Genomic DNA, 21,690 nt, shown 5'->3' with positions numbered 1-21,690 from the left:
CGAGCGCGCGCCACGGGCGGAGGGGCCGCAGGGACGGGAGGCCGAGCCGCTGCAGCGCCCGCGGAGCCCGGCAGGGGGCGCGCGCCGGCGGGAACGCGGGCGCGGGCGGGAGGGCAGGCCTCGGCGGGCCTCGGGCGGCCGGCGCCCCTGACGTCACCGGCCCGCGGTCGCCAGGGCGACGGCCCCATCAGCGCGCGCGTCAGAGCCTCCAGTCTCTTGGCAACGGCCCGATCTCCCGCTCTCCCTTCGCCGGGCGCTCGTCCGCGCGTCGCTCTGGCGTCAAAGTGACGTCAATGGGGATGTATCAATCCGGCGGCGACGGCGGCGGGGGCGGGGCCGGCGGGGCGGGGCGGGGCCGGCGCGGCGCGGGCGGGGGCGGGGCCGAGGCGCGGCGGGGCGGGGCCGGGGCGGGGCCGGGGCGGGGCCGTTGGCGGGCGGCGCGTGCGGCCCGAGCGCGCGGCGCGGCCTCAGAGCTGACATGCGGCGCGGCCCGGGCGGCGGCGGCGGTGGCGGCGGAGGAGGCGGCGGCGGCGGCGGCCCGAGCAGCAGGCGCCCGAGCAGCGCGAGCGACCGAGCGGGCGGCGGGGAGCGCGGGGCGAGCGGCGGCCCGGCCTCGGCGCGCGGAGGGCGGCAGCGGTAAGGCGGCGGCGCGGCCGGGGTGGCCGGCTCTGCGCTCGGGGCGGCGGGGCCGGGGCTCCGGGGCTCGGGCTTGCGGCGCCGCGCGGGGCTCTGGGGCCCGGAGGCGCGCGCGTGGGGGTCGCGGACCGGGACCACCGCCCCCGCCGCCGGCTCCCCTTTGTTGTGGGGCGGGCGGTGAGCAGCCCCGGGGCCCGCGGTCCGGGGTCGGGACGGCGGGGCGCGGGCGCGGGGGAGCGGGCGGCCCCGCGGGGTGAAGGGCCGGCGGCCGAGACGCAGCCGACCGCGGGCGGCGGGGCGGGGGGTCGGCGCGGGAGCGGGTCGCAGCGCCCCGCGGCGCCGGGGTCTCGGGGTCCGGATCGCGGCGGCCCCGGGCGGCGGGGCGGGCGCGGGGGCGGGTGCGCGCCCGGCGGGGTGAGGAGGTTGGGTCGGAGCAGCGCGCGGGGGCGGCGGGGTGCGGGGCGCGGGCCGGGCGGGTCGGGGCGGCGGGCGCTGAGCGCGCTCCCGGCGGCCCGCAGGTGCGGCGCGGAGCCATGGTGATCATGTCCGAGCTGAGCGCGGCCCCCGCGGGCCCCGGCCAGGGCCAGCAGAAGCCCCTCCGCGTGGGCTTCTACGACGTGGAGCGGACGCTGGGCAAGGGCAACTTCGCGGTGGTGAAGCTGGCGCGCCATCGAGTCACCAAGACGCAGGTGCGTGCGGCGGCCCGGCCCGGGGCACCCACCCGGGGGTGCGGGGCGGGGGAGCCCCTGTCCACCGCGGACGGGCCCCGCGCTGACGGTTCTCAGCCCCGCGAAGAGAAAACGCTGTGTATCTCGATCCCGGGTAATTTGTGCGGATATCGGGGGCGGCGGAGCCCGGGCGCCCCGGAGACGCAGCTCACGATCTGAACTCGGACTGTCTTAAGCGCTGCTGACGGCCACTCGGCTTATTTTTTTCCTCCAACTTTTTGTGATGTTTCGGGGCCGTAAAGTGTTTTAGAAATGAAGCTGCAAAAAATACAGTGTGGAAGCAAAAGGTGTTTTTTTTTAAACAGACTATGGTTTTTTTAAACCGTAGGTTGCGATAAAAATAATTGATAAGACCCGATTAGATTCGAGCAACCTGGAGAAAATCTACCGTGAGGTTCAGATCATGAAGCTTCTGAATCACCCTCACATCATAAAGCTGTACCAGGTAAGGACTCAAGTACGCCTGCTCCTGTGGGCCCCCAAGGCTGCTGTTCTCCGCAAGAAGCCCGCAGTTTCCGATTTTGCCCCTTTTTGGGTGTTCGTGGCAGTCGGGGAGAGGAGGGGGGTGTGTAGGATAAACTGGTTCTTGTTAGGTTTTCAGATGTATTTTCAACTATTTTCTTGCTTTTGGATCATAATGGGAAGTTTGCTTCATCAAAATGTTACTTAGTGTTGGCATTCATCCCCGTTTTGGATGCGTAGAGCTCAGATGTTACTATGAAAACAGACGGCTAGATCTGTGTACTGTCGCAAGTCAAGCGTTTCGTGTAGAAGGACAGATTTTAGTGAAACGAGACACTGTCTGCTTTTGCAGATAATTGCTAAAGTTGAAAACCGGCTGCTCTCGCTCGTTTTTGTAAACTTACCTTTGCGAAGGCAGCAGTGATCATCGTCTTCCCCTTTAAACTCTTCCGCCAGAAAGGGAGAGAGGGAAAGGCTTTTGCCCTGGTGAGAACAGGGAACTTGCCATTTAATCCACGTTAGGAACACGCCTCACCCTGACTGCCTGTTGGTTTGTTTTCTGACTTGATTTTTGTTATCGTGTTGAAACTAAGAAATGATGTCTTTGGGATCTAAGCGTTGATTTAATTAGGACAGCAAAGCGAAGCAGCCTTGGAGTCCGCTGCCGGCTTGTGCAAACGAGGGGCAGTCGGCTCGCAGAAGAAGTTCTTTGCAAATGCTCAGTGTTCCATCCAGTGGTGCTGGGCGCAAGGTCCTCTCGGTGATTCTCGTGAAGGCCTGTGACTCTGAGATGAACGTGGCATGGGGAGCGCGTGTGCCCATGCAGTTGGCAAGGCTGGGTGTATTGTGTGGTAGGAGAGGGAATTAGAATAGAAAATTACCCCCCAGAAGCCGCGTCATTGGGCTTGTGTTCCCCGGAATGACCGTTTACTCAGAGTCATTAAGAGCAGAGCACCCGTCACTATCCGCACTGGTCTGGACTTTGTTTCTGTGTCATCTCCAAGTCGTGCTGCTCTGATAAGAAGTTTCCTCATGGTCCCTGATGTCAGTGCCTGAGAAATGTGCCTGGCCTGTTTCCGTAGGAGTGGGCTGAACCCTGTTTTTGACTGCCGGAGGGATGAGCCAGGCCGCACCTTCCTGGGCTTCCTGTCCCCCGGCCGGCCCACTGTGTGGAGCAGCCCGGTTAGAGGGCGCACGGCCCGCGTCCCCGGAGTTCACCGTCCTTTCCGGGGGGTGTTTGGTGGCTGAGCGGCTCGCAGAGCAGCGGCTCCCGTGCGACGGCCGCGCCTGTCCTTCCTGGCGGTCTGACACCTGTGTGTGACTCTCCTCCCGCTGGCCCAGGCCCATAACCTTGGGGAGACACTTCCCTCTTGCCTTGAGCGCTTCTAAACCTCAAAACATGTTCAGTCTTCGTTCTTTCTCTGTCTCTTGAATTGAGGGAAGGGATAAACCGTGGGCTTCTTACTCGAGACGGCTGCACACACCGAGGGCCGGGACGGTTAAAACTTCCTGGCCTGCACTGCCCTCCCTTTCTTGTTAGATTTACGGCTGAAAGCAGTTGTCTTTAAAGTGTCTTTTTTAAGGAACAACTGTATTTGAATCTTAACGGAGCCTGCTTCTGTAAGAATGTACCGTCTCTGTGTGTCTCTCCCCGAAATATTTTGAAGTAAAGGGACCCACGTTGCTTCTCCTGCTTGCTCCGCCACACATTGCAATTCGACCTTGTTTCCGAAAGCCTCTTAAACACTGGTTTTCAGAGCGAGATCAAGTTCTCGGATCAGTAGGTGAACCTCGGATCAGTAGGCGGGTGTGTTTGACCTTGGCTGTTGCTGTTCACACGGGCGAGCAGGTTGCCGTACAAAGAGTGGTCTGTTCCTTACCCGGCAGCACCTTCAGTCAGCCCCTAAGTGATCAAGTCAGTGAGGCAGGTGGGAAGCGGGTATCGGCGTCCGGGTGAGGGCCAGGCTTTGGGCGGAAAGCCACAGCAGCGCTCTCCTGGTGTCCGGGCTGAGGCCTCGGGGCGGCGAGGCAGCTGGGCGAGCGCTGTGATACGGGCGGGTTCCGGCGCAGCCGGCTAGGCAGGCTGGTGCAGAATTCCGCTCCGATGTTTTAAATTCTTGTTTTGCGTAGGAACCCCCGTCTCTGGTCCTTTAACGCAGAAGCGTGTATTTTCTTTTCTTCTTAAACATACTGGATGCCCTTCTCCCGGGAAGGTCAACAAGTGACGGGTTGCAGTGCTCTGTTCATACCACGGGTATGTTTCCTTCCCGTGGGGTTAAACGTTAGGGCTTTGTTTTTCTAGGTTATGGAAACAAAGGATATGCTTTATATCGTCACGGAGTTCGCAAAGAATGGAGAAATGTTTGGTAAGCCGCGCCTCTTTTTGGTATCTGGTGAAAACAGACCCGAGAACTTGTCCCCAGTCGCCCCTCCCGCCTCGGACGGCACTCTTCGCCGCGCCCCGGAGGATGGCCAGCCTTCGGGGTGTCACGCTATAGCTTTGGGCTGTCACTCCTCAGATTACTTGACTTCCAACGGGCACCTCAGCGAGAACGAGGCGCGCAGGAAGTTCTGGCAGATTCTGTCGGCCGTGGAGTATTGCCACAACCACCACATCGTGCACCGGGACCTCAAGACGGAGAACCTGCTGCTGGATGGCAGCATGGACATCAAGCTGGCAGGCAAGGGGGCCTGGGCCCGGCCACCTCGGGGGGGCGGGGGTTGGGGGGGTGCCCACCGCCCAGGGCCGCTCGCGCACGCAGCTGCAGAACCCGGGCCCTGATGTTTCTGCCGTGACCTCACCGCCCGTGTTCTTGTCCCTCAGATTTCGGGTTCGGGAATTTCTACAAGTCGGGAGAGCCCCTGTCCACGTGGTGTGGGAGCCCCCCGTACGCGGCCCCGGAGGTCTTCGAGGGGAAGGAGTACGAAGGCCCCCAGCTGGACATCTGGGTAGGAGCCCATGTGTGCGGCATGCAGGGCCCCCGGTGCTTTTGGGAATGGCTACGGACCCGGGGCGCAGGGGCTGACGGGCAGCCTGTGGTCCTTCGCAGAGCCTGGGTGTCGTGCTCTACGTCCTGGTCTGCGGCTCGCTCCCCTTCGACGGGCCCAACCTGCCGGCTCTGCGCCAGCGGGTGCTGGAGGGCCGCTTCCGCATCCCCTTCTTCATGTCTCAAGGTAGGCGCCGCCGCCGGCCTGCTGCGGGGACTGTCGGGTGCCTCGGGAGGAGAGTTTTGGAGAGGGAGGAGGAGCTGATCGCCCGATTGCCGCCTGACTGGGCCAGAGTATGCCATCAGGTGTACGGGTCAGCCCCGTGTCCCCGCGTCAGGTGTACGAGTCAGCTGCCCGTGGGAGAAACCCAGCCCGCTGGGCGTTTTCCTTGTGCTCTACTTATGGGGAGGCGGGTGCCCGGGCCCTGCTGTCCCCTGGAAAGGGCCTGGTCTCGGTCCCTGGGATGCTGGTGCCCAGACCCTGCAGGGTTTAAGTCTCCCTCTGTCTGGGCCGGTTAGCAGGACCACGTCCCTGACCATTTGCCCTTAGGAAGGGGCTCTGGTCCCCAGCAGGGCTGTGGCGGGCGCCGGGCGAGGGGTGGTGGGCACATGCCCGCAGCTGGCTCCTACGCTGGGCTCAGCGGGTCCCCTTCGCCCCCCAGACTGCGAGACCCTGATCCGCCGCATGCTGGTGGTGGACCCCGCCAAGCGCATCACCATTGCCCAGATCCGCCAGCACCGCTGGATGCAGGCCGAGCCCTCCGTGCCACGGCCCCCCTGCCCGGCCTTCCCCACGCTCGGCTACGCCTCCGGCCTGGGCTGCTACGACGAGCAGGTGCTGGGCGTGATGCACAGCCTCGGCATCGACCGGCAGCGCACCCTGGAGGTGAGCACCCGGCCTGTCCCGGCCCCGCGGGTGCCCCGACGGGGGCCGGGCTCCCTGCGAGGAGAAGCGGGCGCTCGCCCGTCGGGTTAAAACGGGAACCTGGGCTAATTTAAGGGCCAGCTGTCCGCTGCTCCAGAGGACCTTCTGGGCCACCCAAGAATAACCCTGGGAACCGTGTCCGAGGCCCCGTCCCCGCGCCCCAGCCCCACCCTGTTCCCACCCCCACTCCCCGGCCCTGACCCCTGCTCTGACCCCGCTCCTCTCGCCCCCCCCAGTCCCTGCGGAACAGCAGCTACAACCACTTCGCTGCCATTTATTACCTCCTCCTGGAGCGGCTGAAGGAGCACCGGCCCACCCCGCTGGCCACCCGGCCCGGCCCCGCCCGGCCGCAGAGGCCCAGGAGCTCGGACCTCAGCAGCTGTGAGGTGGGGGAGCCGTCCCCTCCGCGGGCTCTGCCCTGGCTGGTGCCCCCCGCCCCCGCCCGAAATCCCGTGCCCCGACAGGCCGGGGAGCCAGACGCTGAGCCCACGGCCCCCGGGGCACATCTCCCGCCCGTTAGGCATGGGTGTGTGTTGGGGGGGGTTCTTGTGTGATCCACGGACCAGCGGGGGCACTGGCCACCTCTGCTGAGGGTCAGGACCGTCCCACGGCCACTTGTTCCTTAACTGTCCCCGATCTGGCCTCTCGACACCTTCTGGTCACCCCGTGCAGCGTGGCCTTGGAGAGGAGGGTGCCTGTGTCCTGAGCCCAGTCAGCGAGTGACTGAAGTCTGTGAGCCCCACAGCAGAGCGGTGGGGTCTTCCTCGTGACGCTGCTGGTGACAGTCCCCAGAGCCGCCTGCCTGATGGTGTCTGTTCTCTGCCTGCCCGCAGGTGCTTCAGGAAGGCCTCTCCGGTGACTCTTTCCAGTCCTCCCTGCTGTGCCCACAGCCCCAGGCCTTGGGGCCATCTGTCCCGCAGGCCGACGCGGACTGTGACCCCCTCAGCTCCCTCCAGGTGTGACCCTCACCGGGCGGCCGTCGGGGGGAGGGGTTCTCCCGGCCACAGCGATGTCCCTTTCTTCCGGGCCCCACGGAGCCCTGGGAGTGACCGGTCTGTGTCTGTCCCCTCGCAGCCCTTGCTTTTCCCCCTGGACGCCACCTGCAACGGAGTATTCCGGCATCGCTCCATCTCCCCCAGCGGCCTGCTGGACGTGCCCGTCGGAGAGGAAGTCAGGCAGGGCACGAGCCTGGAGGAGGAGCGGGAGGCCCAGAAGCCCCTGTCCGGCGGCTCGGGCCGCAGGCACACGCTGGCCGAGGTCTCCACCTGCTTCTCCCCGTGCGCCCCTCCTTGTAAGTGTCCCCGCGGGCCAGGGACGCGGGCCTGGAGTGCAGCCCGGGTGGTGGGTTGACGGTTGAGGCTCTGACCCACCGATGTGAAGTGAATGTTTCCTGCTGGACTGTTTCTGATGACACCCGTGCAGACAGGTCACTTGTTTGATCCCCCTGCCCCCCCGGGCCACGCAGATGATGCCACAAGACTGCGCGTGGCCCTCTGGTGGCGGGACTGTGGGGTGTAGCTGCCCCTGGGGGCCGGGAGGGCACGTCCTCTGTCCAGACTCTGGGTGCACCTCGTGGGAACCCCCACCCCGAGTCAGCTGTAGGGGCCACTGCCCGCTTGTGGTGGCCGGCCATTGTCACGGCTCCCAAACCCCGACAGCCTCGGGCCGTTGTGGGCCTCTCTGCAGCGCGGCTGAGGGTAGACGCATGGAGGCCTGTACGGCTGCCCGCCCCGTCCCCGGGCCGCATGGGCCACCCACGGGCCAGGGGGAGGCTGTGCCAGGCACGGAGAAGCTGTCCCTGCCTCTTCCTCTCCCAGAGCCGTGGCCACTTGTGATTTCCAGTGAGAATGGTTGGGTCCCGGGGGTCTGCCTCTGGCCTCGGGAGTGTCGGGGCCTCAAGAGCACGTGCTCCTCCCCAGGTATTGTCATCTCCTGCTCCGCCGCGAGCCCGTCGGAAGGCACCAGCTCCGACAGCTGCCTGACCTCAGCGGGCGATGGCCTGGCGGGGCCCGGTGGACGCCTGGCCGCGCAGGGGCTGGTGGGCACCTGCTCCCCTCTCAGACTGGCCTCCCCGCTCCTGGGGGCCCAGTCGGCCACCCCCGTGCTGCAGGCTCAGGGGGCCCCGGGAGGAGTCACGCTGCTCCCCATCAGCTTCCAGGAAGGCCGGAGGGCATCGGACACCTCGCTCACCCAAGGTGACTTCTGCTGTGGTGCACACTTCCCCTTTCCAGAAGATGCTCTGTGCCTGCGGAGGGCGTTGCTTTGTCCTGGGGCAGAAGGCATGTCCCCAGCATCTACCCGGGCCCGGCCCAGTGGTGGCAGAGCTCCCAGCTTCTAGACGTCCTGCTCTTCCGGGACAGGCTCACCCAGGCCTCTGGTGGCTGGTCCGAACCGCCCAGCAGGCACGTGGATGCCCAGCCCCTCCTCGTTTGGAGACGGCGGCTCCCGCCCGCCTGCCTGGGCTCCCTCCCTTGTCCCAAGGCAGTGCTCATGCCCTCCTGCCCCAGAGGCTCCTCTGCCCCAGACTTGGCACCTGTGCCCCAGGAGGGCTGTAGCGAGAAGCGGGCAGGTGACCAGAGGGTACCTGTAGCCCCGGCAGGAAGGCCGGCCATCCGTCTGTCCCCTCACATCTGTGTGGGTCCCTCCTTCCGCCTCCCCGAGGTCTGCAAACCCCTAGCCGGCCTTGGGGTGGAGAGCCGCTGACCGCCCTGTCGTCCGCCCCTCCCCCAGGGCTAAAAGCCTTCCGGCAGCAGCTGAGGAAGAATGCGAGGACCAAAGGGCTCCTGGGCCTGAACAAGATCAAGGGGCTGGCTCGCCAGGTGTGCCTGCCCTCCTGCTCCAGCCGCGCCTCCAGGGGCGGCCTGAGCGCCTTCCAGCTGCCTGCGCAGAGCCCGGGCCTGCACGGCAGCGGGGCCAGCGGCCGGGAGGGCCGGAGCCTGCTGGAAGAGGTCCTGCACCAGCAGAGGTACGTCCCCGCGGGAGCACTCCTGGGCAGCCGGGTCTCCTGAGTGACCGTATCTCTCAAGCCGGTGCCCTTGTCGGTGCGATCAGATGAGCGCACCGCCCCCAGCCTGGGGAGGGCCGCGAGGTCGGGCCTCGTTCCCTGCAGAGGGCGGCGGAGGTGGGGAGCCGTCAGGTGCCCTCCCTGTGAGGCCCGCCCGTAAGGGGGGGGGGGGGACGGAGGGGGCCGTGACTAAGAATGTCACGTCTGGTTGGCATCTCAGCTGCTGCGAAAGCCAGACGCAGAATGGAAATGTCAGGAATTGCTCAGGGGATTAGTCACGCACAGCGTGGCGTGTGGGGAGCAGCTCCAGCCAGAGGCTCGGCGGCAGGGAGCCCCGGGAGCGCGGGCGCCGGGTGCGGGCGGCGGGACTTGCTGGGCGGCTCAGCGGACAGGGCGGCCGTGACCCGGTACCCCTCCCTGCTCCCTCGTGCCCCTCCAGGTTGCTCCGGCTGCAGCACCCCCTGGCAGGCCCGCCCAGCTGCCCGCCAGCCCCCCAGCCGCCCCCGGCCCCGCTGGCCCTCGCCCCGTGCGACGGCGCCCTCCTCGTGTCGGGACTCCAGAGAGAGCTGGGGCTGGGCCCTGGCCCGCTGCTGCCTGCCCACCTCCTGCAAGCCGGGGGCTCCCCGGTGGCCTCAGCGGCCCGGCTCCTGGACACCCACCTGCACATCAGCCGCGCCCCGGGCCCCCACCCCACTACCACGCTGCCCCCCGGCTTTGTGGCTACGGGGCTGCCACAGGCGGACTGCGAGCTGGAGGACCTGACCGCCGGCCCACGGGGCACGTTCGTGCTGGTGCAGTGAGGGCCCCGCGTTGGCTCGGCCGCCGGCCCTTCGAAGCAATAATTTTGCAGTATGTGAAGACGGTTCCGGACTCCAAGCCGATACGTTTCTAGAAGCGGAACAAGCAATACGTTCGGTGTTTTGGCTTTTGTGTTGGTTTTTTTTTGTTTTATGTTTTTCTTTGCACTGAGCAAACGTAACTCTGAGTAGGGCCTGGAAACTTTCTGAAGAAGAATAATAACCGAGGGGCGTGTTGGGGTGGGCAGACGGGAAGGGGGCGGTGGGCGCAAGACGACAGGGCGGGGCCGGGCCGGGCTGGCGGCGGGGGCGGCGGGAGGGGCGGCGAGGGTGGCGGGCCGTGGAGGGAGCCTGTGTGTGTTTAGTACCTTGCGTTAACGATTCTCAACTTCCCGATACATTCACACTTCAGAGCGAGAACTGTGGCCTTTCTGCGCTAGGCACCCGTTTTTACGAGCTCTGTTGGCCGGCCCAGGAGAAAGTAATCGACTAATTCCTGGAATTCCCTGAAATCAGAGCCGCCGGGACGGCTTGTTCCCGAGTTCAGATGAGAACTTTTCAACGGCTCGAGCGTTGGGTTTCCAGGATTCTTCAGAGGAGCCCCAGGAAGAGCCTGGACGGGGGTGGGTGACTGGGAGGCTGGGGCTCCAGCCCAGGGCTCGTGGCCTCGAACCCCCCGCGTGCCTTGGGGGGCCCGGAGAGGTTTCTTCCTGCTGCCCGTCTTATTTCCGCTGCTAATTAAGTTTTTGTGCATTTCATGATCAGGGTCCACAAAGAACAACCGGCCAGGGGGTGGGGGGGCCGTGCAATATGGCAGGGGTGCGGCTGGCGGGCGGGAGCAGGGATGGCGGGCACGGGTCCCGGCTGGCCGCCCCGCCTCCCGGCGGCTGGCTGGCGATCCGGGGTCCCCCGCCTTCTGCAGGCCCCGCGCTGGGTAGGCTCTCGTTCAAGAGCGTGACGGGAGAGGTCGGGTCCGTGTTCCAGCTTCGTTCCTTTTCTAGAGCAGACGTTGTACATGTATATAAATAGGAAACAGACACTACTTATTTTTTATATTTTTTACTACACCTTTGTGTTCCTGGTTTCAATCCTCCTCTCTGGTAACGTTACAAACCGCGAGCCCCAGGTCTGCGTGGAGGAGGGAGACAAGGTGTGTCCTCCCCTGCAGGTGACCCCGGGCGGCGGCTCCGTCCCACGGCAGCCGCAGCCTCACCCCCCCCCCCGCACCCATCCGCCCCCCGATGCTTTCCCAACCCAGGTGCCTTCAGCTCACTTTGGCTCTCACGACCTACAGTATTAATGGGAAAGGTGGGCATTTGTAGAAGCCAAAGACTGCCCGGGCTCCCGGCGGGCGGAGAGGCCGTGGGCCGCGCGCCGGGCTCCGTGTGTCTGCTCGGCTCGCTGCTGCCGGTCCCCCCGCACCCTCGCCACCGCCTCTGCTACTGGCCTGGGGCTGCCGCCAGCTTCGGGGAAGGGACCGTGGTCGTGCCTGGCCACGGAGAAATCACCAAAGCCTCCTGCTGCTCGCAGACGGGGGCTGGGGGCGGGAAGGTGTTGGCGCAGCCCTGGCCCAGGCCTCCGGGATCCGCAGAGGCGGCTGGGCTGACCCCCCGCGAAGGCGGCCCCCTCGTTCCCCTCCTCGCCGTTCTAACGCCACAGATCAAAGGCCTCAGAACCGTGACAAGCACTTTACTTCCTCGGAAATTTCCTTTTTGCTGTGAGGCGTGTGTCCCTGTGTCGTGTGCTCCGTAGTTCCCCACGTGCGTGGGGCAGGCTGGGCGCCTGGTTCTAGGCACTCCGTGATCTGAGATGTACATAGTCTGTTTTTTTACTGTAACTGGTTTAATTATTTTATTTCTTATGTTAACATGAGAAACGTATGCCAAATGATTAGCGGGTGTATGTTTTTTAATTTAATATTTAAATAAAATATTTGGGCGAAAACCGGCCGCCTCTTCCCGTGGTTGATCTCTGTGGGAAGACCTTCCTCCAGCCGCACTCGGGGTTCGCGTCTTAAAGGGGGGGCACGGTGCCAGCTCCCGCATTAGCCCAGCCGCGAGGAGCCCACGGCCTCCTGGCCTGCCTGGTGGCGGCCACCGCCTCCCCTCCCCTGGAGGTGGGGACCCGTCTGCCACTGAGCGTCAGGACCGGGTGCGGGAGGAGGGGCCCTGGGCTCAGCACACCTGGGCCTCGCTGGTTCTCCCCGCCTTCCCGAGGCAGCCGGTGGCAGGTTCTGCTCGCCTAGTTCTTCCCCTCCCCCAACCCCATTCACGCCTCCCTCCTTCCCCCAGAATTGCTCTGGGAATCCACCGGCAGCTCAAGGGTTTGGAAGAATGTCACAGCCAATCGCTCCACCTCTTAAAATTGGCTCTACCGAGCCCCAGCCGGACCGTGGACAGGGCTGCTAGGTGAACAAAGAATTCCCTTCATTTTGATTCCCTGGCACACATTTTTTGGGTACAAAGTTCTTTGATCTCTTTACGCCCATTGGGACAGTCATTGTCAAAAAACTGTGGAACGGCCCCTGGGCCCCCGTGCGTGGCTGGTGGGAGAGGACGGACGTGCCGCGGGGAAGGCCAGCTGGCACCTCCGTGACAGGTCGAGCCGTCGCCGCGTCGCACGCTGGCAGGCACAGACAGCGGGCCCTGGAAGCAGAGACTCCCGGCAGATCCCCGCACCCCTAGGTTCACACGGCGACTCTAGCCAAGAGGGGGACGTGGCCACAGACCGGCTAGAGCGTGACCGGGCAGGAATGAGGCCCGAGGAGGAGCACTGGGCCATAAGGAGGGAACTCTGCCTCCTGCTGACACGGGACGGACCTTGCGGACATGACACGGAGCCCGGTAAACCAGGCAGAGAAGGACGCATCCCATGTGACCCGCTGACATGGCTGCCCAGAGCCGTCGGATCCATGGAGACTGGAAGGGGGTTGCTGGATGCCAGGGGCTGGGGCAGGGGAGCGGAGAGTTAATGCTGCATGGGGACAAGTCAGTGCGGGGATGAAGGAAAGTTCTGGAGACGGACAGTGGTGAGGGACGTGCGGCAACACGAGTGGACTTAAGGCCACAGAACTGGACACCAACACGGCTGAGAGGTGACTTTCATGTCACGTGTGGCTCTAGGTTCTCTCAGGGAGAGGCCCGGCTTGCACGGTAACGTCCCGGGGTGGAACAGTGAGTGAGAGGACGCTACAGGACAGCAGGCTGGGACCCGGAGGGGTCCCTGGAAATGTCCAGGTCTGTGGCTGGCCCGGGGACCGCAGCGCGCGTGACCTTGGCTGGTGCTCGCGTGGGAACAGCGACGACATCCTGCTCTGGGCGGAGGCTCTGGGCGCTGGGGGTCGGGAGGGACCTCGGGGGGGGGGGGCTGCAGCCCCGTGCCTGTCCCCAGCCAGGCTGATGGATGCGGGCTGTGTGGCTTGGGCCGTGGCCCCCCAGGGAGCAAGAAGGATTCCGTGGACCGGCTGGCTCAAGGCTTAGCCACGCGTCTCCAACTGTGGACTCGGAGCTTTCTCCCTTCACCGGGTACATCCTCTTCCAGCCACGGGGCTCAAGTGTAACCTGGGGTTCCTGGGTCCCACTGGGTCACGGATCAAAGACCGCGAGCAGCACAGGGGTGGGCGCCCCCGCAGAGAAATGCACCCCCAGAACAGAGCAGCTCTGCCGGCGGTGTGGCTCAGGGAGCTTGGACAGAACACCACCGGCGCGGCCGTGCCCAGCACCAGCGCGCCTTCTCCCAGAAAGCCCCTGGAGTCCTCGGGGACACTTCCTCTGCCCCCGGCCTGTTCCCTGTCACTGTGGCTTAAGCGTGCGTTTTCTGAGGTTTCCCTCAGACAGGCCGTGCCTCGCCTGCCCTCCATGTGCCCGGCTTCTTCCTTTCGCATGGTTGCGCGGCGGCTGGTCCCGGGGCGGCCCCTCCCCCCTGCCAAGGGCTGCTCCCTGGTGTGGAGACGCCCGTCTGGGCCGCACACCTGCCGACGGCTGTGGGGTCGTCATCGGTGTGGGCTCTTCCCGGTGCGGCTGCTGGGAGGGTCTGCACCCGCGTCCTCGTGGACGTGGCCTGTCCCTCCTGGGTGGGCAGAGGTGGACACACAAAGGCTGGGTCATGGGCCATGAGCGCCGCTCACTCTAGCAGACGCTGCCAAGCCCAAGCCACTGAGGGGCTGTGGCCGTTCACTGACCCGCCCGTGGCACGGGGACGTTCTGGCGGTTCCGTCCCCCCGGCACCCGGCACTCCAGGTGCTGTTCTAACAGGTGCACAGGGCGCACTCCTACGGCTTTGTTTTGCATTTGTTTTGCATTTGTTTTGCATTTTCCTGAGGACGAGTGATGCTTACAGGCCCTTTCTCTCAAGGTTATTAAGTCCTTGCCAAATTTTTAATTGGATCGTTCGGATTCTTATTACTGAGTTGCAGGAGTTCTTCACCTCGTGCACATGCCCGTTTCTCTCTCCGGCGTGTGTTTGCGTACATATGAACGCCTGTACGTGTGCACAGACCCACACGCATGTACGGACGCACGGACACACGCATGCATACGAACACACACGTTTCCCCCACCTGTGGCCTGTCGTTCACCGGAAGAGAGGAGTTCGAAGTTTTAATTTTTACGAAGTCCTACGTGTTTTGTCTTCTCTGGAGCATCTCGCATCCTAAGAGACCCTGACCCCCCGTGCTGAGAGGCTCTCCCGAGCTCCCTTTCGGAGGCTTCCTGGGCGCCTCCCTTCCACTCTGTGTCTGTAATCCACTCCGAGATGAGTTCACCGGTGACCTGGGACAACAGCTGGGGCTTGTTCTTTCCCTGTGGGTTTCCAGCCGTCCCAGAACCATTGATTGGAAAGTCTCTCCTTTGCACCCGTTGAATCAATTTGAAACCTTTGTCAGAAATCAAGTAACCGTGAGCGGAAGGGGCATTTCCGGACGCCGTTCTGCTCTGCCGGGCGGACGCCCCTGCCGCGGCGACACCACGCCGTCTGGATGGTTTCGTCACTACAGCTGAAGCCCTGATGACCGTGCGTGGCGTCAGTCTGCTTCCGCGTTTGTCTCTGCGTTAGTGCTGCCTGGCCTGGCCCGGGCCCTCGCCCTGCCACACGCACTTTATTTTATTTACCTGTTGTCTTACAAATTTTATTTGTTTATTTGACAGAGAAAGAGAGCATAAGCAGGCAGGGCAGCAGGGAGAGGGGAAGCAGGCTCCCCACTGAGCAGGGAGCCCGAGGCGGGACTCGATCCCAGGACCCCGGGATCACAACCTGAGCCGAGGCCAGAGGCTTCACGGACGGGAGCCCCCAGGCGCCCCAACACACATTTCAGAACCAGCTTGACCTTCTCTGTCACCCGCACCGAGTCTGTCTTCGTGGGGTTGGTGTTTTCTTTCCCCGAGGTTTGAGGGAGAGCATCGGGGGGAGCACGGGGGGCCGGGCCTGCTCGGCGGGGAGCCTGTAAATCCCACGGTCTCACGGCTGCCCCGAGAGCCAAGCAGGTCCCTCTTCCCTTGTCGAGCGAGCTTTGGACGTTTGTGTTTTTCAAGGCAATTGCGCATTTCACCTGGGTTGTTCTTTCTGAGGCTCGCGGTCACCTCCCGGCCTCGTCTCGCTGTCTGCGGACTCTGCAGCCACGGGCCCTGGGCGCGGAGCCTGGTGCGGGCCTGCACACGGGTCTGTCCGAGGGGGAGGCGGGCGCGCGCGTCCCGTGGCTGTCGGGGGCGCGCTCCGGAAGCACAGACGGCGCGCGGGGGGGGGCACTGTGCCCGCGTGCTCTCCGCTCTCCTGCTTCTCCGTCTTCCTTTCTCATTTGTTGTTGGGACACAAGTGTGCGGAGCGCTGCTGGGCTCCCAGGGGTATTTGTCCGTCTGTCTCCGCCGCCCACACGCGGGAGCCGTCCCTTATCAGCTCCGTGCGTTTTAGGACCGTTCCCTCTTCTTGAGGAATTGACCGTGTTTTCGTCATCGTGGATCCTCCTCGTTCCGGAGTCTGCCCTGATGTTAACACAGCCCGTCCGGCTCCCGTGTGGTCGGCGTGGGTACCGGCTGCTTTTCCGCCCGAGCTCGTCCTTCCTGTAGACGGCCCTCGGGGGTCTTGGAGGTGAGCGCGGCCCGGCCGTCTCTGCCCCTTTCACCGTGAACGGAACCGGCATGCTGGGTCCCCGTCTGCTGTCTTCCCCCTACCCCGGGACTGTCTCTCCTTCGCTCCTCGTCCTGTCCTCTTTGCGCGTCTTCTGCTGGGCTGTGTGTCCATTTCCCCAGCGAGAGGGGCTGCGTCACCCCTCCACCCTGTCCACCTCCTGTGGGTCACCTTGGACACGTGACCCCATGCCACACAGGGAGGCCGTGGGCTTCAACAAAGCCTCCCGCTTTCACTGTGTTCCGGAGAGCAGTGTTGGCTGGGACTTAGGTCTCCGGCAACGGCAGAAGTTTGCAAGCACAGCGGCTCCCGCCGACGCTACGGAGATGAAGTCTGAGTGAGGACCGGGGCTCCTCCTAGCCTGGCACAGAGGTCGGGCCGCGCCCGTCTGTGGGCCTCTGCTTGTTCAGACGGGCCTGGGGAGGAGCGTAGAGGCGGCAAGCCCCATGCTCTGTGGCCCCCATGGGCCGCAGTCTCTCTAGGCCCTCGGCCCAAGCCCACCTGCCACGCGGCTGAGGCGGCACACGCCCTGGGCGGCTGGGGGCACGTCCAGGCAGGCCCGGGCAGAACGTGGCTGCAGACGCTGGGCCAGCGTGGCGGCTGCTGGTCACCTTCTGAAGCTTCTCCCTGACAACTTGCAGCCGAGGTAGCAGCCCCCAGAGGACGGGGCCCGGGCCCAGCGGCTTGGGGCTGGAGTCAAGCCCGGGTCCGCTGAACCTCGCTTCTGGCCCCGGTCCCTTGACGGTCCGCTGTCCATCCCCTCTCACTAGGTTACCAGAGGACCCCACAGAGCGAGTCGGGGCAAGAATGGGGTCCTGGGCTGGGTCCAACCATCCAGATGGGCTTCGGGCTGGCAGCCTTTCCCGAGGCTGGGCTGTCGCTGGCCTCAAGGTGCCGAGTGGCCGAAAGGCGTACAGTGCCAGCCGACTCATCCCGTCCGCCCCGGCCAGGGCCCCTCCTGGCAGCGAGCTGGCTCAGAGTCTTGGCTTTGCAGGGGGACTCCCTGCGTAGAGGATGATGGACGGAGAGGCTAGGAGCCCAGCTGGCAGGGCCTGGAGCCCCACTGCCCACCACCCAAGAGCCTTCCAGTTGCCTAGAGCTCCCAGGACGCTGCCCAGTGTCCCTGGGGCCCGGAGCTGCAGGCAGCCTGTCCCACGGCATTCTGGGCCTGTGCACGTAAGACACGTCATGGGCACGTTCCCTCCACATGCCGGATGTGATTAATTTTCCCGAACTAGGCACGACGGCCCCGCAGGCTTGGCCTGTCTGACTGTGCTGACCTTGGCCTCTCGCGGGTGCAGCGCAGCGCTGGCCCTGGGAATCCCGAGTGCTCGCAGCTCCCCGCACCTGCCCGGTGGGCAGCCAGAGGTCAGCAAGGTGCCGCCCACCACAGCCACCCCGCCCAGGGACCACGGGGCCAGGAGTCGCGTAAGGTTCGCAGGTGCGTGGCAGGTGTGGTAGGGGGCCGGGCAGGGTCAGTAAAGCTTGGACGGGGCGGTGGGGCTGCCTGTGAACGGAATGTGAAGCCAGGCCCTGTGGGGGGGTGGGTACGTCCAACACACGCCCCAACCCTGTCCCCCGACACCTGCTGGAGCCCGGTGACGTGGGGCCAGCCGTGGTCTGGGGCGGGGGGTCGAGTGGGGTGGGGAAGGGGTGTTTGTCGGAGGCCCTCTGTGTCATGGTGTTCTGGGGTCACTTTGCCCCTCACCCAACTTGGTTGGAGCTGGTGTGGGAGCTGTGGGGGCAGCGGGCTAGGGGGGGCGGCTGTCCCTTTGCAGCCGGGCCCTCTTCCCCCCGAGGCTTCTCCCACTGCTCAGAGGGCCACAGCCTCGTCCCGATCCATGCGGAAGCCTGGAAGCACAGAGGCCTTGTCCCTGCAGGGTGACACATGGGGACATAGGCCTGAGGCCAACTGTGGAGTGTGTAGGGCCCATCCCCCCAGGCCGGAGCAGCAGACGGCGGCCCCCGGGGTCGCTCCCCCAGGCCCCCTCCAGCTCCCCGGCCTGCCCCCATGTTGAGCCGAGGTCATCCTGGTGGGCCCTCATCCCACAACACTGATGTCCTTACCAGAAGAGGGGACTTAGGACACGCAGGGAGGGGAGAGCACAGGCCGAGATGTGTGCTGTGCCCACGAGCCAAGGACACGGAGGCCGAAGTGGGTGCGTCCCCACCTCTGACGGGTCCAGGCTCCCGGCATGACATCACGGGGACTCTGGGGGGCTGTTGGCCGCCCTTCGATGCTGCCCCTTCCCCTGCCCCCTCCAGGCTGCAGGACCACATTGCCTAGAAGTCCTGACGCATCGTCGCGGTGGAGGGACTCCCCCGTCCTCCCCTGCGTGGGGAGCCAGAGGCGTCTTTAGGGAGACCAAGCAGCCCCCATGGCCTGCTGACCCCTCTCTCCTCCCTCCAGCCAGCAGTGGACAGTTGGGAGCCTGGCACTGTCTTGGGCCAACCCGTGGGAGGGGTCAGGTGTGCCTGACTTGGCGCTGCAGGGCTGGACCCCAGCAGGGGACACAGGGCGCCCCTCCCTGCTGGACGGACGACACTGTGTCCATCCCGGCGGGGCTGCTGGCCAAGCAGAACCAGCTGCCCCTACGGTCCTGGCTTTATCTGCGGAATGGCCCGGGGAGTCTCCTGGGCTTGTGGGGACCTTGGCCACGGCTGCCCGGCCCCACCCAGCAAGGGGCAGCCTTGCCCCCAGGGCTAAGGGGCTGAGGCAGGCCTAGGCCAGGCGAGGGGCGCTCTGCCGGGTGGGGTGCAGGGGCGCCTGTGCCGGCTCGTGGGGAGTCCCCAGAGGGGCCGGTGGAGGGCTGTGATTGGAGAGCGGGCCACTCAGGACCACGCATGAGGAGCAGGGTTGGGGGAGGAGCAGAGTCTGGCCCACGGTCGGCCCCACGCCAGCCACAGAAGGGGCCTGGCAACGATGTGGGGGGGCGCGAGTGGCCTACATTGGGGCCGACGCAGTCCCCAGCGGGGATGACAACTGGGTGTGGGGCGGGCGAGCAGGGGTGAGGCTGGTGCTCGCCCAGCAGGCCCAGGACCCCCGTGCCCCCTCCCAGCGTCACCACGGAGGGCTCGGGGTGGGGGTGTTTGTCTTGGTTGGTTCAGGCTCAAGGGGTGGCCTGGGGATGGTGAGGGGAGGCTGACCTCCCGGAGACCACCTCCATGCCTGTGGGACACCTGCCGCCAGACTCAACGGCCACTCGCCGGCCCTCAGTCCCTTCCCCTCTGGGGGCTGGTGACATGTCTCTCGACTTGTACACAAGAAGGACACTGAGTCCCGAAACTCCCCGCTGCCCCTGGGCGCTAGGCTCTCTCCAAGCCAGGCCTGGGAACGCAGCTGTCCTTGGGGAGGGCCATGCTGGGCAAAGGGCGGGGGGTCGTCCCTTCCTTGGGAAAAAGGGAAGCGAAAATGCAAGAAGGAAGCGGCTTCCCATGCCGCAGTGTCACAAGTGCCCGAGACACGGGAGGTGGCCGTGGGGACAGCGGGTGCGGGCTGCTCCTCCCTCGCGCCCAGCCCTCTCGCGGCCAGATCCGGGACACACACGGAGACCGCTCGCGGGGCTGCCGAGGAGAACTGGCCAGGCGTCTCAGGGCCGCACCCCAATCATGCCGCCGCAGGCTTCCGTCTCCCCTGCGCGGCGGGGACGATGGGCGGAGAGAGGGGACCAGTGTCTGAGAGAGAGAGAGAGAGGGGTCCCGTCTGCTCCTGGGGGGCAGCGCTGAAAACACCCTTATCATTGTCTCTCCGAGAGGAAAGCCTTCCATGACGTCCTGGAGCCCAGGGCAGCTGGAGAAACCGCCCCTGGGACGTGGCAGGGTCAGGACGGCAGGGGACTCCCGGGAAGGACCCAGGGAGCTGCGGGGAAACCGAGGCTAGCGCCGGGGAGAAGTGGCTGTGGGGCCGCCGCCGGCCAGGGAGTCCCGGAGGCTAGCAGGGCGCAGGACCCCCGTGCTCCTCTCTGCCCCCCGATGCCAGCTGGCGAGGTGCCGGCTGTCCCATGCCGTGACTCACCCCCACGCCCACTCGAGGGGGCAGGGTTGGTGTCTCCAAGGCCCGGATGAGGAAGCTGAGCCCCGGGGCTCACCCTGCGGGAAGCAGAGGGGAGGGCGTTGGGGTTGTGCCCTGCGCCCCCCATGGGGCCCGGCACCCGAGTCCCCTGTGCCACCCCAAGCGGGGCAAGCTTCCTCCAGCGGCTTCTGTCCAGGCACGTGTGCGTGTGTGTGTGTGTGCGTGGACCTGGGTGCCGGCAGGCCCAGAACCCGTCTCCCTACTTGCTCTGATTTGGTCACCACCGCAGGCTTCAAAAGCAAATATTTTGTCCCCAAGCTGCGGAGGAGGAAACCCGAGAGGCCTAGTGACTCAGACCCGCCCGGCTGACCAGTTGTGTTGGCCTGTGCCACTCGGGTCAGGCTCCCGATCCGCGGCTCGGCCGGGCTCTCGCCCTCCGTGGGCGCGTCTGTCCCCGCGGGCCCTGCTGCCCCCAGCCCAGCAGGCCCCGTGTTCCAGGGTCCCGGACGTCAATGCTGGTGGAGACAGCCGCTGTCCAGGTTGGGCAGCGTGAGCCGCGCCGCCCCCACCACGAGGGAGAGCACTTTGTGCGAGCGTGTGTGTGCACGTGTGTGTGTGCACTGTGTGTGTGCACGTGTGTGTGTGCGTGTACACTTGTGCGTGTGTGCACACACTGTCCCGAGGCCAAGACCTCCGCTGTCCAGGGGCCACAGGGCTGTCCAGCGAGAGCGAGGAGGCCAGGACGGGGGGAAGCCTGAAGTCATCTCTGCTCCAGAAACCGGATCCAGGCAGATCTGCTTTCCGGGCCCAGGGGAGGCCTGTGTGCCCAGGCAGAAGGAAATGCAAGTTTACTGGAAACAGCGCTCCCGGGAGCCTCCACCGGCCGTCGGATACTATCACAGAGACCTGCTTCAAGGAAGGCCCCGTGGGGAGGGCTGGCCCGGCCAGCAGGGGAGCAGAGCCCCAAGGAGGCAGAGAGGCCACTCTGCCCTGCTCAGGCTCCCCTAAAGCCCACCATCCCCTCAGCCCCGGGGCTGGGGTAGCAGCTCAGTGCGCGGGTTCCCGGGTCCATGGGGCTGGCCTTCGGGGGCCTCGGGGCCCAGGGCTGAGTCATGGGCTTGGGCTCGTTGGGCCTGACCTTGGCCGATCCTCTGCACAGACGTGATTCTAAGTTTTTGCGTGAACACCCGACCTCTGCAGGTGGACTTCCGTCCTTGACGCTGAGCCCCAGGTGACTTTCTCGTTGCCTTGCTTATCTTGGGGGTCAGACTCAGAGCCGAAGGCAGGGAACCCAGCCGGCTTGACTCGGAGTTCCCGAGGACCCATCAGGATCCCACCGGATACCCGAAGGCGTGGCGGTGTCTTTCTGCTGGGGGGGGGGGGGTCAGCAAGTGGGGGGGGGGTGCAGGGACTCCAGGCAGAGATGCTGGGTCCATGCAGCCTATCAGGCTCCTGAAGGGAAACGCAGGCCAAGGACTGATTTGCAAACCGTGTTTGGCCGCCGTGAGCTGTGTCCGTGCGTGCTTAATCCCGTGGGGGTCCAGGATGGAGAGAGCAGCACTGGGCACGGGTGCCCACCTCGCAGGCAGCACCTGGCCTTCACCCCTCCGCTCCCTGCCTGTCCCCCCGTCCTTCCTGGGCTGGCCTGCCCCCAGCCTCTCCGACGCTTACGCACTCTCCTGCCGGGACACCCTGAGAACCCTTGCCTGGGCACCCGCGCACCCGCACATCCTTCAAGACCCGGCTGTGCCCTTCCCCTTGTTTCCGTGGCATCTCTGCGCCCTTCTGCCTGACGCCCCCTTCCTGAACACTCTGGTATTAAGCTGGTGTCCCTGCATGAGGGTTGGTCTGTCTATATTAGACCTCTCTTGGCCTGTACGGAGGGTCCTCAAAAAGTTGAAACGAGAGCTACCCTGTGACCCAGCGATCGCACTGGATCATCTTCAGGCATTTACCCTCAAGATACAAATGTAGTGACCTGAAGGGGCACGTGCACCCGAATGTTCACAGCAGTGATGT

At 65.2% G+C, this 21,690-nt stretch overlaps 1 protein-coding gene across 1 annotated transcript; it reads left to right on the top strand.

The window, feature by feature from the left end:
• The first annotated feature begins 567 nt into the window (after nucleotides 1–567).
• Nucleotides 568–11,473, top strand: SIK1 (salt inducible kinase 1). Its single transcript, XM_046003517.1, has 14 exons — nucleotides 568–636; nucleotides 1,155–1,325; nucleotides 1,693–1,809; nucleotides 4,129–4,192; nucleotides 4,346–4,507; nucleotides 4,651–4,775; nucleotides 4,877–5,000; nucleotides 5,476–5,699; nucleotides 5,975–6,124; nucleotides 6,572–6,694; nucleotides 6,813–7,029; nucleotides 7,658–7,933; nucleotides 8,469–8,703; nucleotides 9,182–11,473. Exons 2-14 carry the CDS (start codon nucleotides 1,170–1,172, stop codon nucleotides 9,540–9,542), a joined length of 2,334 nt encoding a protein of 777 aa, XP_045859473.1. The 5' UTR covers nucleotides 568–636; nucleotides 1,155–1,169; the 3' UTR covers nucleotides 9,543–11,473.
• The last annotated feature ends 10,217 nt before the right edge of the window (nucleotides 11,474–21,690 follow it).

This window comes from Meles meles, chromosome 4 (genome assembly GCF_922984935.1).
Source record: "Meles meles chromosome 4, mMelMel3.1 paternal haplotype, whole genome shotgun sequence".
Taxonomy (NCBI): Eukaryota; Metazoa; Chordata; class Mammalia; order Carnivora; family Mustelidae; genus Meles; species Meles meles.
The sequence above is the reverse complement of the archived record's forward strand: the minus strand, read 5'-3'. Positions and strand labels throughout refer to the sequence as shown.